This window comes from Hyposmocoma kahamanoa, unplaced genomic scaffold (genome assembly GCF_003589595.1).
Source record: "Hyposmocoma kahamanoa isolate Upper Pololo Valley unplaced genomic scaffold, ASM358959v1 76, whole genome shotgun sequence".
Lineage (NCBI taxonomy): Eukaryota > Metazoa > Arthropoda > Insecta > Lepidoptera > Cosmopterigidae > Hyposmocoma > Hyposmocoma kahamanoa.
The window spans coordinates 7,795,860-7,813,995 of NW_020653900.1; the positions used below are offsets into that span (position 1 = coordinate 7,795,860).

The 18,136-nt window shown below is 34.3% G+C and overlaps 3 protein-coding genes across 3 annotated transcripts in view; 2 read left to right on the forward strand and 1 right to left on the reverse strand.

Annotated features, from left to right (window-relative positions):
• LOC113232611 overlaps positions 1-6,968 on the forward strand; it is a 10,004-nt gene extending 3,036 nt beyond the window's left edge. The window contains exons 5-9 of the mRNA XM_026467381.1: positions 712-916; positions 1,836-1,965; positions 2,956-3,115; positions 4,939-5,041; positions 5,180-6,968. Of these exons, the coding sequence (XP_026323166.1) occupies positions 712-916; positions 1,836-1,965; positions 2,956-3,115; positions 4,939-5,041; positions 5,180-6,968 (2,387 nt within the window). The remainder of the gene's footprint in view (positions 1-711; positions 917-1,835; positions 1,966-2,955; positions 3,116-4,938; positions 5,042-5,179) is intronic.
• Positions 6,969-7,357: 389 nt separating this feature from the next.
• Positions 7,358-9,001, forward strand: LOC113232439. Its single transcript, XM_026467173.1, has 4 exons — positions 7,358-7,552; positions 8,029-8,100; positions 8,420-8,633; positions 8,758-9,001. Exons 1-4 carry the CDS (start codon positions 7,466-7,468, stop codon positions 8,850-8,852), a joined length of 468 nt encoding a protein of 155 aa, XP_026322958.1. The 5' UTR covers positions 7,358-7,465; the 3' UTR covers positions 8,853-9,001.
• A 31-nt stretch (positions 9,002-9,032) lies between these two features.
• Positions 9,033-11,060, reverse strand: LOC113232438. The gene is made up of 3 exons (XM_026467172.1): positions 10,922-11,060; positions 10,036-10,107; positions 9,033-9,418 (listed from the first exon to the last, which is right to left on the reverse strand). The coding sequence occupies exons 1-3, from the start codon at positions 11,000-11,002 to the stop codon at positions 9,050-9,052; spliced, it is 522 nt and encodes a 173-aa protein (XP_026322957.1). The 5' UTR covers positions 11,003-11,060; the 3' UTR covers positions 9,033-9,049.
• Positions 11,061-18,136: the final 7,076 nt, after the last annotated feature.

The window sequence follows — 18,136 nt, forward strand, 5'->3', positions numbered from 1 at the left end:
TCGTTGAAAGTCCAAGTACAAAGACGATGCAAGCACATAGAAAAATTCGTGAGGTCCGTTGGTTCGTTCCGTGGCTTAGTTGGTATAGCGTCTGGCACGGTATGCAAGAAGACGTCGGGTCGAATCTGACCAGATCGAAGGAATTTTTTCTGAGTGTTTTTTCTGAGTGTTCGATCTTTGTATTAATAATTATAAAACATAACGTTACAAGCGAGCACGAGATGCAACCGTTGTCCCGTCTTCTGAAATGCTCCTCCCACACACAAATTACCACGGCCGAAATGGAACTCTTGAAATAGGCTTAAGAATCAGGTTTGGATGAAACAAAAATAAATTGTTTAGGTGGGGATTTTCGGAGGATTAATAACGCACACAATAATAAAATAAATAAATAAATAAATAAAATAATTGCGATGATGAATGCGATTCAAACGACAACTCACATCACATCGTGGCACATAGTAGGTATACTGTATGCCATCGATACGATAATAAGAATAGGTGTTTATGCCACTACCTATAAGTAAGTCAGTCCGTAACCACAGCCAAAGTAACCTGGTCGAAATGTCGAGATAAAATAGGTAGGTGTGCAAATACCTGTTACAGCATATGCACTTTTGTAATGTTAGCATAGTTTAAAAGTATATACATACAACCGACTTACTCATGATAATATTATATAGACTATCTACATCTTCTCTCAATACACAGAAAAATTTGAACAACCCGGGCAAACTGCCGGTCTCGTCCGATTCACACATCCCGATTGGAAGCCAGTATCCAAGAAAGTTCAGCTCCCGCCAGGTCTTATTCCAGAGAAGCTCACTTATGCCACTACGCAGGTTCTGAACTCTTGGTACCAAAATAAGAAATATGTTCTTCCGGAATGGATTGAACGTTGCCCGGATTGGAGAAAGTAAGTAAATTTACATAATAATAACATGTCCCAGAGTCACTAGGGTTGACCATGGGACCTAGAAAGGGCCCAAATTGCCAAACTAGTCAAAAATACTCATCATGTATGGCAAAACCAAAGAATTAGATAAGCATACATATGTATCGAGTTCTTAGGTTTTCGGGATTGTTACACATAAGAAATTAAACATTTTTTTCGGATTTAAATCGCGTATATTTGTTGTTTCAAACAAACCAACGTTTCGGGCCCTTTACAGGTCGCATTTCTCAGTCAGTCAGCCGAGACCGTGGTACCTGTAAAGAACCGAAACGTCGGTTTGTTTGTAAAAACAGACGCGGTTTAGATCCGAAAAAACAGTTTCATTTCATACATGCATATATATGTATTTATTTTTTATGTTAGGTAGGTTCATTATAGTCATTAGAACTTTTGGAAGTCTGTTTTAATCATTACTTAATAAAGGATTACATAGGAAATGAAACTATTTTTCCGGATTTAAGTCGCGTACATTTGTTTTCTGAAACAAACCTATATAGAAAAATAGTTTCATTTCCTATGTGTAACAATCGCGAAAACCTAAAAACTCGAAGGATTGCCAGTTAAAAGTCACTCTTTTTGTTAGGAACGAACAAAGCAAGAAAGAAATTTAAGAAAGACAAATTTATATACCAAAACCTTTTTAACATTCATAAATATTTTTTATTTCGTTTTATTGCATTAATATAATGCATTTCCTTACACTAACACTTAAAATACTAAAAAGATTCACAGTTGCCCTTTTTTTGTAAAGGAATGTATACATTACATAAAGATTTTAATGGCTTGACAGAAAATGGTTTTATCTTTCCCTATGCCACACCGTGATAAACTTGTTTATAATTCACATTTCTTCCTCTTTTTGGTTACTCGCAACGCTCAGTGAAGACATATCTACTGCAGGAAAGGTATACCTCGAAATGATATACTACAAGGCCACGCACATGGGCTGTGGTATCATTGGCTACACTGAGTACGCCTATCACGATAACAATGCTGATGTTATATACAATGTAAGTATATTTACCACGCTCACTAAGTAAGTAATAAGTTAAAATTTTCTATGTCAAATAAATATTAAAAAAAATATAAGTTTAAAAAGAATAGAAAGCTACATTATGAAGAAACGCACACTTCAAACATAGTGAAGTTCATGAAGGAGGTTTTAAGTGAAGGATCTCATATGTCGGCGATTCCGAGCAGGTTACCTGACACCAGATTGCGCCACGCGACGTCGACAGTGCACTTCATATAGATTAGTTATTTAGTTTTTGTATGTATGTTATATAGGTCACGTTGCCTGATTTAAATGAATAAATAAAAAAAAATAAAAAGTTGTACTAGTAGTCCAACTCCCGCCTTTTCGGCGCTTCAATGCCTACATCACTCGGAGCGTACGGTTGTCACATTATTATTTTATTGGTTCCTACAGGTTAAAGATAGAATTTTAAAAAATTAAGGTGTTCATCAGTTTTCTTACGCTATTAGGTTATTTTAAACTTTGTCAACTACAGTATTTACATACTGATATTATTACACCAGCTTCGCGGATTATATGTCAATTATGGGAACATGATTATGAAATAGAAATGTAATGCTGAATAATTCTAAATTTGAGGCACTGTTGTTCTGCACAGAACCGTAAACACAACAATAAACACGTTTTCTACTTGATATATGTTTTTACACATCGATTTAGCGAAAGCTTCTAATCTACATATTATTATAACAAATGGCGCATGGGAAGACCCGCTCGCTCTGTGCAACACGAGTGTACCGTGAGATTGTGCGAATGCGTGCGTCCACGCACGGCGCGCGGTGGGCGTGCACACATATAAGCCGCGATGCTATGTTTGCATAGAATTACCATACTTATCACACATATTTTAACATTCTTTTTGCAATTGTGTTTATACTTTGCCTTCGAAGGCAAAGTATAAACTTTACCTTCAAAGGTACAAAAAAAGTGTCAATTAATTTACCACGCTTAATGTGTTTTACAGTCAGTTCAAATCATCTGCAACTTCTCAGCCAAACCAATACCTGGTCAACCAATTTATGATATACACAAACCCAATAGTCCAGGAAATACTATCAGGTGTGGATGTCCAATAGGATTTGAAGAAGATGATTCATGTCTGTGCGTTCCTACGGAAACTCGAGGTACGCAAGCACTTGCCTTATATTTTATGTACATTACAGTACATACATATTGCCTTATATGTATGTACTTAATAAAATGAATTTAAATGCATCTAAATGCTTTCACATTAAGTTTACTAGAAATAAGAATTTTGTCCAGTCAGAGTATAAAGTGGACGGTGTATGTCTAACTGAGCACTCTTGTGTCCGTGATCTTGGGGTCATGTTTGACAGCAAGTTAAATTTCACGGACCATATTAATAGTATCATATTAAAGGCTTGGAAGATGGTGGGTTTCGTCAAACGCTCTTGCAGGGAGTTCAGGAGTCCGGCTGCCATACTCGCTTTATATAACACTTTGATACGTAGTACCTTGGAATATGCATCCCCAATTTGGAATCCACATTATAGAATCCACTGTGAACGAATTGAAAGGATACAACGTAACTTTACTCGTTATCTGGCATACAAAGACCCCGACTGTCCCTATCGTGCTGAATATAATACTCGCCTACACAATTTCAAAATGCTGTCTCTTGAGACCAGACGCAGAATCATCGATATTGGAGTTTTGCATAAGATAGTGCATGGAGGTATGTCGTCGCCAGAGGTTCTTGCCCTCACCAATTTTAACGTTCCTCGTAAAGTGCCTAGGTACCCCATAGTCAGAACATTTGTTTTGTCTAGTGGCCGGACTAATCTTGGAAAGTATGCCCCCTTGAACAGACTCATGCAGTCATACAATGACTTACTTACGACTGGAGACGGCGACATAGATATCTTTAATATAAAAAATACTAAGCAGTTTCTTCGTATGTGCAAGCAATTTGTTTGAACTTATGAAACTTGTAAATATCTATTATAGGTAACTAATTATTACTGTAATTTTATATTTCTAATCATATATTTTCTTTAGTATCTCATTGGTTAACATTAGATTTTTAGTGATGTATACACCTGTAGTGACTTGGCACCTTGTATAGTGAACCTGTGTGTATTTTTTTTTTTAAATATTGTTTTGTGTTAAGTTGATGGTGTATCTTTAAATAAATAAATAAATAAATAAATAAATAAATAAATAAATGTAAGACTAGAGAGAGTAAAGAAACTAAGTACTTTTCTTAGACTCGGACAATTGGTGTAACAAACACAAAACATCAACACTATATGGAAGTGAAAGTTGACAGTCGCGTTATATCTAAGGACACATTTAATTAAAGTACATTATTCAAAAATTTCACAGAGAATTAAACTGTTACCAACTCGTGTCACTGATAAGACCAGCGGTAATGGCAGTTTGGGGACTGCATATGTCTGCAATACTTTTTTATATTTCTAAGTTACTGGACGATCAAGTGGTGCACCTGCTTGTAAGCGATACGCCTACCCATAACAGCTGCAGGGCCACTCAGAGTTTTAAATCGTAAAGACCTGAAGGTCACCTTGAGATATAAAATTGGTGAGTCCAATATGCCCAGAGACACCAGCGCAAAGTTTCGCCAGCATCCTTACCCTCCAAAACTGAAACGCTGTATAATACTCAAATTACTCCGTTCGCCGTTCGGCGGCAGAGACAGGAATAGTAGCAGCAGTTCCTTGGACGAATTTTTTCACAAAGAGCTGTAAGGCTACTAAAATGTTAAACTTCTCCGACATGTTGCATGACGCATGTGGCGTACGTTTAGGTTCTCTGTTAGAATAATCGACAATTATTAGTAAACTAAACTGTACATTACCCAAAAAGACCCGCCGAAAATCAAGCCGGCGATGAGTGTTTCACCAATTATGCTGTCACTATTTACAGCAGCAGTATTGATATTATTACTTGTTATTTCCATTTTCAGAATATTGTAATGTTAAAGATAAAAGTTGCAAAGTACCATTGGTACTAATGCCCATATTTACTGTAGAAGATGCTCCGCAAGATAAAGCCGCCGCCAGATATGGGTAAGCCTTTATGCGTACATCCAGTATTATGTATTTTATTTATTTATTACGTTTAAGAATTGCAAATCTATGAAACAAGCTCTATTCCATACAATTTATAAATTTATATTTACAAATTATTCTACACAATATTTCCAGACCTAATGATACTCGGCTAGTGGTTGTAGATCAAGATGGGCCGCGAGAAATCCGATACGATATGCTGAGACCAATCCCCAACGACAAAGACGGACCACATTACGAACTTATACCTCAAGACGGGTTAAGCCAATCTTTAGCCCTCGTGCCGATATTGGAACAAGTGCAAAGTGACCTGCCTGACGCTAAAATTTACTGGAACCAACCTGAACATGATATACTTGAACCTTTATATGGAACCTTAAAAAACACTAAAGGTGAACTACCTCGTATTGAGCTATTTAATGATCAAATAGACAGAGAAGCTCTAGCTCTGCAAAAATATGAAGCAATAAAAAATAAAGAAGCTCAACTTGATCTTGCACGAACACTTCTAATTAAATCATACGATGATTTAAAGCAGAGTTTTACACCCAAACGACAAGAACAGAATGTATTGCAAATATATAATGAAGAAATATTAAAGCAAATAGCAAAAGATGAATCTTTAAATAACAAAAAAATACAGAAACAAGATAATAAGACAGTTATCATGTCTACTAAGGGTTTGATCTTGGAAACGGAACGCAGTTCACCCCACTTTGAATTTTTGAAAGTTCAAAATAATCTTTCTAAAAACAATATTCTCTCACATCGACGTAATTATTTACCTATAATAGAGCTACCTGCAATTACTCAATCAGATCAGACCCTTTCCCAGTACATGTTTTCGCAAAGTGAAGAAAAAATGCCATCTATACGCAATAATTTGGTGCACACCCAGAAAAATTTACCTGCAGATTCAAGTGAATCTGCACCGTCATTGCCCAAGATACGTCCCACTGTCAGTGAACATACTGTTGCCTTGCGTAAAAATTTGAAAAATTCTCATGATAAACTCATGCCAATAAATAATGAGCGAAAGATTACTAAAAACAATATGCCCTTTGAGGTTAATTTGATTCCAATACCACGCAAAACATTAGACCAAATTAATCAAAATAGTCAATCTACATCCAAATACAACAAAACTGTACGACAGTTTGAAAAATTTTCTTGGCCGAATAAAAGTATTCGTTTTGAATCTAATAAGTTGCCACAAAGAACCAGTAATACGCTTGTACCACATAAAGCGTTAAAAATAACTCAAAATGATTGGAGAATTCAATATGGCCATGAAATATCAGCAGATAAATCTTCTGAAAGTAAAAAATTATTAGTAGAAAGTATGCCACACCAAAATATTTTGCATTCACAAGGCAGAGACTCAAATTTGGGTCAAAATCAATCACAAAAACCTCCACTTCCGTTAGCAAACGTTGTCCACATTAAAGATACTGTAGAGCATTTCATAACTAATGACAAATCTTTAAAAAATCAATTGCGTTATACAGTTAATAAGAAAACCAACAACCAAAACAACAAAAATCTAGAAGAAACACAGTCATATACGGGACAATATGGGGGACAATCGCAATTTAATGATGATTCTAAATTGTGTAGATTGAAGGGTGGAAAATTGATATGTGATGTGCCGATGGAGCACTTGATTTTAAAAGAACCTATACCTGATGCCTTACAGTCAAAACATCAAATGAATGAAGGACAAAAACAAAGAAAAAGTACCACCCGACTTAAATTAACTACAAAACAAAGATCATCTACTCATAAAAGACGTTTTGTACAGATTAAGAAAGTAAAAGCATCGGGTAAAGAAGAAATGTCAAATGAATATCAAGTCGGCCACAACGAGAAATCTGCCAAAAAAAATATAATTAAGAATAATTATAACAAGAAACGTATTTGGTGAAGTTCCTAAAGATCCTGTCAAACGGGAAGCTGATGATTAAAACAACTGAAAACTCAAAATAAAAATAGCAATAAATTTATTTCTAGTATCACTTTTTTTCAATAATGTAGGCAGATTTAAAACCCGTGTTTAGCGATCACAGCAGGAAGTCAGATCAACAGTACAGGATGTAATTGTAAGCAAGGATTGAAAACATAGTTAGTTATATTTTTTATGATGGAATACTTTGGCAGATAGGTACCTGAAAATGGACTACAGCATACGCACAAAGTGATCGTTATAGTAGTAGGTACATTTGATTACGCAAATACGAATTGTTATCGTATTCGAAAAACACATCGCAAATTGTTTTCAAAAAGTCCGTAAACATTTTCTGCCAACACAAGCCCACGATTTTTTTTAAAAGTACGACCGTATGAATCGAAGCCAATTCGAAAAATTACTCGATGTTAAAAAAATACAACGAATTGCATTTTATAGTTTGAAATTAGAATACGATGAATATAGCCACGTATTATTTTGTGTTTTTAACAGTTTTATATAGTGTGTCTAGTGCAACGATAAAATCTGTGCATTTAGAAGAGGTTTGTGCTTTTGGATTATCTTTTTCAAAAATATAATTTCTTTTTAAGAACGGGCACTTGGATAGCAAGATTTAATCATCTTAAATTTAAAGATTAAAGGAAAAGTAGGTAATCTATCCTTTTTGAACCGTTAGTTCAATTAATGAATAATTAAAATGATATCCATTTACATAAATTATGTACTTTTGCTGAAAAGTTATTTCATTGCCCTTTCTATTTAAAATATAGATTTAAACAATCTAAATATCTAAGTAGTTTATGGGATAGTGATAAAATACAGATATACAGGATAAATTTATCTGTTTAATGCTTTGCAAATCCTTTACCCTTTCTTATTTAAGTTTAAACTTGCCCTATTAGCATTAGGCCAATTGGACATTACTTTGTTAATCAGGCATTTATGCCTGGCTTTAAATGCAAACTTAATTAAACTAACTTAACTTAAAAACTCATTAATTTTGTTTGCGGCATTTCAGGGGTTATTACAAGAAAATAGTTCCAGTTCATTGGAAGTCTACCACGAGGCAGATACCTTTGCGCATCAAAGGGTAAGCACTACCACAGATTCCTGTTCTTATCTCAGGTTTCTAAAAATACAATCAAGATATTGTTAATAAAATTTAAACAATGGTAAAGTTTTTTATTCCATATTAATATTACAGTGAAATTCCTCTTCTAATACTCTGTATTAATCTTAAGGGCTTTGTACAAAAGTCATGTCGAGTGCAGAGGCAGCAAGATTTGGCATAAAAATAAGAATTATTACTTTGAGATGGTGTTCGGAAACTGATCTTGCTAGCCGCGCAATCTACGTCTTTACTGCCAATTAATTAAAAAACTAAAAACTGAGTTTTCTTATTTTTCTAGATGGCACGTCACATTGAACTAGAATCGCCATCCGTAAACAATTTAGTTCAAATTATGAGTAGCGACTTAACTACACATGAGAAAGACAGAAAACACAAGTTCGTCAGAACGGTGTTTAAAAAGTTAATGGAGAAAATTGAAGCTGGCGTCAACAGTCCGAAAGATGATGATTTGACTTCGTCGTCTAATCGCAGCACTGCAGAGGAAAACACAAGTGAAGATGACAATACCGACAGTTCAATTGATAACTTACATAATTCTGAAAATATATCTGATTATTAACATTATTTTTCTTGTGAATACTTGCGATAATTAAAAAATTGTATCAATTATTACAGAAAAACGCATGAAAAACTTCCGAAAGCTGATGTATCGAATGGTTCGTAGATGGCCGAATTCTAACAGAAGAATATATGCGCACAGAAGGACTTAAGTGAAAAGGTCATAAGTTCTATGAGAATAAAGTCTTTTAAAACTGCAATATCTTTCTTCGATTCAAATTAAAGATAAACATTTAAGAAGACATATAAGAAGAATAAATAAATTCCTTTGAAGATATTTTCCATTTAGCATTCATGACACAGGCATCAACGCGTTTATTAATTAATATTAAAATAAAAACAAATCATACTATTCTTTGACTTTAATATGTACAATAATGTCTACGGGTTTTCTGTTCATATTATTTTCTCCTGACAATTTCGAGTCAGACATGTTAGACTCTGGTACGAGCTCCTTCCAATCGGAAGACAACAGCGACGTTGCTTTACGACGTAGGATACCATTGCTGCCAGATGATTCTTCATGGAGCTTATTAATTATTGATCCGCTTTCCTTGTTGTTCTTCCTTCGATTCTTATTTTTCTTTTTCGGTCGTTTCTTTTTCTTCCCTTTTTTCTTTTTAGTCTTGTTTTTTTTACTTTTCGTTGCTTCTGTTACATCCAAGTAGATTATACTGGTTCGTCTCTTCTTTTTACCAATAGCACCATGTACGTCAGCCTAAATTAAATTAAATTGATTTAGTTTTATTTATAACATCTGTGTTATCTTTTCATAAATGATGATTGGGTCATAGTCTGCTTTGTACCGATCACCAATCTTAGACAACCGTCTTAGAAGAGGTAGATACAGCTACGTATTGCATCATAATGATAAAAAATGAATTTAATTCATTAACTTGTTATTAAATTAAAACTATGGAAGTAACAGTATTTTTAAAGAAAATTACGGCTTTTAACATTTCGATGGCTCCCAAATTCTGAATTCTAGCAACAGGCTATATTTGGATCAAACGAGGATTTGATTTATAACTATAATTACCAGCAACTATTTCTATAAAGACGATATAAAGGAGAGAAATAAGTAGTACCACCGTGTATGGCAACGATATAGGAAACCTCACTCAAGGAATGCGAATTTGAAAACACCTACGACAAACTGTATAACACGAATTAGAAAAAGTAGAATGTCAGCTATACAAAGAATTCAAGAGGAAGCACACAAGATGTAGTCAATACCTAAAACTATACTCTGATACAAAGGAGGTGGTATTGCGCCGATAAGAGCGTCGTTCTTAAATTGAAGAATACGTATTATATTACTAAAAACTGACATACCGAATTCTGAATACCAATGCTATCTGAGCTCTCCACTATACTTCGAATTGCTTCATAAGGTCTGGCATCTACCTGTAAACAACAGCAATTGACACTTGTAACGACTAAGTCATTAATCAATAAAGATATATACAATAAGTTCTTAAATACTAGGGATAGGGCGAAATTAAATAGACGACTTCTAAAGCAACATTTCCATTTTATTGACAACCAGCGCAAGTGGAACTCCCGTTCGGTCGGTGTAACTTCACCTGAAAAGTATCGCTAACATGGATTTTCTTTACAAAAAAAGTAAGACTGATCAGCAGAGTGACGTGTCGGTGTGTTACCTTGCTAATGAATCACTTAGGCAGTTTACAATGCAGTTCATTAGAACAATTTTAAAAAGCTATATTACTATTGTGTCAAAAGCAAACATATTTTATTAATATTGGTTCTGAAGTTTTCGCGATTACCACCATGGACATATGAATTGGGAATGAAACTATTTTTTCGGGTCTAAAAGGCGTTTTCAAACCAATCAACTTTTTGAGTTCTATACAGGTCCTATGAACACGGTGATTCAGTCAGAAGTATATAACACTTATAAGAATGTTTTCACCTCTGGCTGTTTCTTATCTGATCTGAGTGTTTTCGACATGGTGTCCCCGGACTAGACTTCTTTAGTCGTATTTATCATACAAGAGTAAATATTAGCCGTGTATATAGTAAGAGTGATTGATTGCCACGTTTATTTTACCTTACCCTTGCATCTGAAACACAACAGTACAGCCACTGCTTATTTATGCTTGTAGTAGCAACAAGGACTTTTGTCACACCTGCCCATATGCGCAAGGAAGACCCTATTAGTGATAAAAATTATGAATAAAATACTTAACACACTCACCTGATTATTAATTTCATATCTAAAGTTAAAATTTAAAATTGCGAATAACAACAAGCGACACAAAAGGAACGTAAAATTCATTGTAACATGGTTGCAGGTTCCTTATGGACGGACAACCGTAGCCGAATGTCAGCGGAAATCGGCTATCGTCAGTTTTGACTTCTTTCAAATAAACAATGAAACGTGCATTGTATCCATTCACTATAGTAGGGTTGGTTCATCAAATTTGTTCACAAGCTTTAGTATAAACGTAAACTTTAATTACCTGTATACAGAAAGTTAGTATATATACGTTAGGATACGCAGATCACATATCGATGAGTTGCGGCTTAAGTGACATAGGAAGGTTAACCTTCATGTGCTTCTTCAAGGACTAGTAGCTTTTCAAAAGTTCTTGATGCCACGATTAATTTATCAGACGCTCATCGTGTGTTGAAGCGTGTCGATATACTCATCACCATACTGTATTTCACGTCTGTCTACCTCGACCCTAGGTTTCTTGCTGTTAGACATTGTCTGCGTTTTGGGCCGGTTTATCTGAGGTCCAAGGTCTAACCTCAAGACTTGCTATAGTCAGTTCTTGGAGTATCTGTTGCTGTTCATGTGCCGTTGGGCTAAACGTATTACGCCATTCACTAAATGCAAATTCGTTAAGCGTTCACCACCGTAGACAATATATCCTTAGATTTCCAATATCCCAAGATATTGCTTGGATTTTAAAAACTTCTTAGCTAGTCAATAATATGGGTGATAGCGGGTCGCCTTGCTATACGCCTTTATGAATGTTAAATGATGGGAATTTCATATGTAATTTTACGTTTGGGTTGGTTATAAATTAATTTTATTAAATTTATGTAGGTTTTTTCTCTTATATATGAAAAATCCATTTTAAACCGCTTACCAAGTAATGTTTTTTATAGGTAAGGAATCTTGGTAACTGTGTACAAGAGATTTAATTCACACAAACAAGTTTGCGACAGCCCTACTTGAAAGATCCTTGAGCAAAACGTCTAGACTTAGTGCAGCAGTCAAATTCGAAACTATTTGGCCATTTCTTGTACATTATACGAATATTTATTGGTGTTTTCAAAAAATTGCTCATGATATAATAGGTTATGAGACTAGGTGTTCGCAAAAATAAGTTTACTGGGTACTTTATAGCTCTGTGTTTACATCTTACTCTTACTGCAGGACGTGAAGACTCACTTTAAAAAAAAAATTCAATCATAACCCAATGCAGTTCAAAGCATTGTGAACTTATAATATCGTATCCCAAGCCACATGTGATTATATGATTATCGCAGAAGTATTTTTATCACATTAAAGCCATAAAAATAATACGAACAACTTACGTAGCAATTACATGAAACTAATGGGAATATTAAAAAAAATAAAAAATAAAAAGAGAGTGGAGTAATTTCACATACAAAACTAATTGAATATCAATTCAATAAAAATTTAAATACAATGAATAGCGACATCTCTAGCCGGGGCTGGTAGCTGTAAAGGTATATAACTGGGTGACGAAATACTTAGATTTTTCATAGATGGCGCTATAGCTAAAAAGTCGTTGAAAAACCAAATACAAAGACGACAACAAACACGGAAAAATTCGTGAGGTCTGCTGGTTCGTTCCGTGGCTTAGTTGGTATAGCGTCTGGCACGGTATGCTAGAAGACGTCGGTTCGAATCCGGCCGAATCAAAGGATTTCTTTCGGAATGCTCGATCTTTCGATCTTTACTTTTACTGAAATTAATGCATAACATTTTATCGAAATGCATATCTAACACCTAAATACATATTATCTAATATTTCTGGCATGCAACAAATTTGTTATAAAAAAACATACCTATTTCACTAAAAGGTGCATCAGTCTATCGGAATGAAACACCATTTTATTTGAAATAATTGTCTAATTGTACAATTTATAACAATAAGATCAACAAAAAATAAATAAAATTGCAACAAAAGTGTAATGCTTGAAAATCGAAATAATTTTTTGTATTAGCAAGTAAAGGTTCAATTTAGTTCCAATATTATGAATTGCTTACAAGAAAATCAGCTAAAAAACTTAAAATAAAAAAAGCACGAAATAATTAAATTAACTTTTATTTACATTTGCCCGGCAGTGGGACATAATAGTTTATTAACATTAATAATTCAATAAAAACTTTTATTGAATTATTAATGCGAGTCTTGCTTTCGCAAGACGTCCACGCTTCCTTTTCTGTCCGATTAGAACATTTTTGGCGCGAGCCCTACAACATGACTGTTCGCATTTATAGTTTTTGAAAAAATGAGGGCAGTTTCATTTGCACAGCGTTCTAGTTTATTCTTTATCCGGGCATATTGTACTAGACTCAAGGTTGTATGAGAAAGAGATAAAAAGTCCCAATTATTTTCAGTAAATCAGATGAAATTTTTGAAATAATGTTGTATATGTTATTCGTTATATCATAAATATAGTTGTTGTACGTGATTCATTGTATAAACGAAGATAATTTGTGGAGCAACTTTAGAGAAAAATTATTGTTATTTCGTTTAGAGTTAATTTAAATTGATATGCAATCAGTGTTTTTGTTATGTAAGCCACATTTTTGTTAATAAATGAACACTTTCGTTGTACACTGAGAAAATAGCAGATACACGTTTTTAAATAATTTTTGATATTAGTTTTGCTAGACAGTTGTTTTATTTGTAGTGAAATTATTTTTTAGGTGTGAATGTTATTTGAATAATGAACATAATTTTATATATATTAAGTTTTCTGATATGCACTTAAATATTTCCCTTTACTTTTTAGTAATTATCGTAGTGTAAATAAAATAAAACATAGTAGTCTTTTAAACTTTATTTATTTTCTACTTTTTCTACTTTTCACATACGCAGCTTGGCTATAATATTGACAAACTGTTTTTTATGCGCCAAGGCCGCCACCACTACACATACACACGTACATAGTTTCAAAATTACACTTTTTTTAACACATACACTCATAACCTCGCACTGGAGAAACCCTGTATCGCGGGTGCCATGGGCACGCATATAGACAACCACAAATTACATCCAAACTCACGAGATAAACAAATATAGGTCATATAAAATATTTCTCCCAGCGCGAGAATCGAACCCGGGACCTCATAATCGTTCGGCCACGGAGGCAGTTAAAACTGATTTTATTGTCCTGGCTTATATACTAACTTCGTCTGGCCGGCGATTTCAGACTCTTATTAAGCCTCCTTCACTATTTAATATTTTTAGAACTTTGACTGCATCTCGATATGTTTACAAAAAAAATGATTTTTTTATGGTTTTACGCTGCGGCTTACAAGATTTGTGGCTGTGTAAAAATAGTCACACCGACATACTCAGTTTTACAATTGCTTTGAACCGTTGTTTACAGTTCTTGTCATTATATTCTTTTTTTCAAAAAGTCCATCTTTTTTAGTAACGAATGATAATTATAAAAATTATATTACTTGTCGCGTTGTTATAGAGTTGAATATAAACCTAAAACATATATTTTAGCATTATTTTTTTACGACAAATTGACACAAACAATTATAGATATGTATACACTTTTAATTTTGTGTCTATGTTCATTACCGTAGTCTTCTCAACGGCAACTGCAATGCATAATATGGAAGTCCTCGTCAAAACTAATAATATGAGCCCGAACACAAGGTAGCTGTTGTACTGTTGAGGAGTTCCTCTCATCTGTCTGCCATTTCCATCGTCAGATCAGCTTTAGGGTACCAAAAAAGTTTACTTGACTGGTATTACATCTATATGTTTATATCTACAAGTTTTATTGAAATTGTTTAACGGAAAGTGGATGAAATTCTATAAACTGGATTCATGTCTTAATTTAAATGGGACCTCTACTACACGCCAAAATAGGAATCATCGAAATCATTTCATAAAGCGTGAAACACACTGAAAGCGGGTGCGAGTCGGGCGCGTGTCGAGTCGGAAGCACGGCGGGTCGGGAGCACGGCGGGTGTAATTCCTTGTAATTATATAGACGACGACATATATGCCAAGTTTTATTAAAATTGAAAACGGAAAGTGGATGAAATTCAATAAACTGAATTCATGCCCTAATTTGCCACCCTTAAAGGTGGAATATCTTCTTTAAATTTGAGTTGGACCTCTACTATACAACAAAAAAGGGTTCATCGAAATCATTTCATAGACCGTTAAACACACCGAAAGCGGGTGCTGATAGGGCGCGTGTCGAGTCGGGAGCACGGCGGGTGTAATTCCGTGTATTTATATGGACGTCCGCTCGTAGTGTGTTGTCATACATATAAATACACGGAATTACAGGCAAAAAAAAACAATGGAAGCCTAAGCCTCGATTACTATCGGAACCGTTGTCGCCAAAACGCACACAAATAAATTTAATGATAAACACTATGAGATCCTGTTAATGATTGGTCATAGTTTCTAATTTAAAAAGATGTAACAAATTCTGGATTGTTAATATAATTTAAACTTTTCCCAGTCGCTATAGCGTTTAAAGACTGTATTTACTTTTTAGATACAATTTTAAGAATCAGGCAATAAAAATAATCAATAATCTACATAAACATTTACTAATCTTCCTAACTATTAAATACTACCTTTATTTAATACCTACGATTAAAATTTATTTTAGGGATCAAAACAACGTAAACAAAATTCACATTATGGGTATTGATTAAAATCAGTTTACAGTCTGGCTGTTCAGCCTTTTTAGTGTTTCCTTATCTTATTTTGAAAAAAATCATCAAGAACGGAATTTGTTAGCTACAAGAATAGGTAATATTTTTTTTGGAACTTGCACGATTTATATCATCAATTGCTTTTTATACATAACGAGGTAATTCATGTAAGTTCAAAATCTTTCCTTCCGTTTTTTTCTTTGCATACCTCTATCTTTTTCTTTAAACCTTTCATATAGAATAAGATCGCTCTTTAACTTTGCTTTACCAGCACGCTCTTTCATATTCTTGATTTCCAATGATTCTTTTAGGTCCGTAGGTACCTATTAAATTGCCGTTTAATACGTATAGAGAGAATTGAAAAAGAATGAAATATATATATTTATCGAGTTCTTAGGTTTTCACGATTTTCACAGGTCCCATGATCACCGTGACTGTGAGTCAACTGTGACCATGGGACCTGTAAAGGGCCCAAAACGTCGGTTTGTTTGAAAAAACAACTATACGCGATTTAAATCCGGAATAATAGTTTCATTTCCTAAATATATATTTAATTAATCCAAGTATTGACCATTATTGTCGATGGGAAATTATGAACTGTTTAAAGGCAATTTTCACCGCCTCGTCGGATTTGAATTTCTTCCTGTAAAAAGTTATCCAAGCAAGATAGCAAGAAGTAAAACAAGAACTGGTAAGTATGGTGGTTGACGGAGAGTTTCCAGTCGTTACGCATGTAATTTGAGAAGGTCTGATGTGCGGTATGTGGACGCGTGTTGTCGTGAAGGAGAAGTGGACTAGAGCAATTGTTAAGTCTTGGTCACAGAGAGCTTTCTATCATCACGTGTCATTCAATTCTTCACAGTACACTTTGCAGTTATTATTATTGTTGTGCCAGGTCTCAAGAAGCTGTAATGAAATATATGTATAAAGGCCACCATACTCTTACAAGCACCTACTTTTGACTCAAATTGCGTTTGGGACACGGTTTGACTGCCTCAGTTGTGGCCAACCAGTACGATGGCATTTTCTATTGTCATACAAGATCACTTTTCATCACAAGTGACAATCCATTTCGAAACCCCCTCGTTTCAGTGCCTTTTTAACAAGTTAAGGAAAGCTTCGACACGATTTTGTTGATGTTATTCAGTGAGTTCATACGGCACTTTCTTACTTTTTTTGTCTTTCCAATTTCACCCAAATGAATAAATATCATTTAGTCAGTTACGTTTCAGGCTGTTACTAATTAAGACGTCGTTTTAAATGAATCAGCTTCCACTATGGCTTTAAATTCATCGTTATCTACTTTCGTCTCCGGTCAGCTACGGGGCTCATTGCTAAGATTAAAATTTCCAGAACGGAAGCCAAACCAAAAAGGAAGTCAAACCAAAAACGCACTGTGCGATTACTTGCGCTACCTGGTCCATACATGTTGTTGATATTGCGTGCCATCTGTGCTGCGTTGGTGCCACGACAGAACTCGTGTTCGAAAATAACACGCAATTTCGATTTTGGTCATGCATGGTCACAGAAACAGCTGAATCAAAGAAAAATCGAAAGACGGAAAATGAAATTAATAACTGATTTTTTAAAGAAATATCATAGCTATATTATAACTATAATTTAAATTTGAAACCCTAAGTAAAATGAAAGATCGAACTTCAAACTTCCTAGTATTTGCGATGGGCAATTTCATTTTTTTATTTTTTTATTCATTTTCAGCCCAAAGCAAGTAGTAATTTAAATTGTGAAAATCAAGAATATTTACAAAACAATACAATACAAATATTCTAAATATCTTCCAGGCAACCTTCGGATTACAGGAAAACTATGAGATAGTAATTAACTGAGTACGTAAATAACAGAATACGTATTTAAAACACATTATACAAAAGAAGAATAATAAAAATAGTCTAAAACAGAGGTCCAAAATAATAATAATAAATAAATAAAATACTTAAATAAATAAATTCCAAAAAAATACATATGACTACACAAAATGAAAGTAGGATTATATAAAACATGATAATAACAACAAGTAAGATCTAAAACAGGTAAGAGATATAGGAGAAAAAATAATAATAATATTTTTAGAGTGTAAGATAATGAGCTTCGAGTAGAGTTTTGAAAGACTTAACAGACTTAGCGCGTCTGATCGATTCAGACATTCCACAGCTTGATGCTCTAATCTTGAAGGAGTTGGAATAGAAGTTAGAAGAATGGATACGACAATTTACAGAAAGAGTAAGAGAAGACCGCAAGGTCGACGAGGCTGAGAATAGTGCTACGAAACACGAAACAATCTTTGAGGAAAGGAGGAGAGGTGGGATTAAAGAGAACAGAGTACAGAAGGGATAAAAGGCGAAAGCCTCTTCCACGACAGACGACGAAAACAATTTACTACATATTTATACGAAAAAATTTACAAACTTTTTGCTTTTCTAAGAAAATTTGGCTTTGGTGGTAGCATTTCTGACTTTGGTGGAAGCTTTTCTGAATTCTGTGGCATAA

Bases quoted from the DNA above. Each gene is read 5' to 3' on its own strand.
- LOC113232439 (XM_026467173.1), top strand. From the start codon at position 7,466: ATGAATATAGCCACGTATTATTTTGTGTTTTTAACAGTTTTATATAGT. The intron at 7,553-8,028 runs GTTTGTGCTTTT...GCGGCATTTCAG, and splicing joins AATCTGTGCATTTAGAAGAG to GGGTTATTACAAGAAAATAG. The intron at 8,634-8,757 runs GTGAAGATGACA...CAATTATTACAG, and splicing joins CACTGCAGAGGAAAACACAA to AAAAACGCATGAAAAACTTC.
- LOC113232438 (XM_026467172.1), bottom strand. From the start codon at position 11,002: ATGAATTTTACGTTCCTTTTGTGTCGCTTGTTGTTATTCGCAATTTTA. The intron at 10,108-10,921 runs GTGAGTGTGTTA...TGTTGTTTACAG, and splicing joins GATATGAAATTAATAATCAG to GTAGATGCCAGACCTTATGA. The intron at 9,419-10,035 runs GTATGTCAGTTT...AATTTAATTTAG, and splicing joins GCATTGGTATTCAGAATTCG to GCTGACGTACATGGTGCTAT.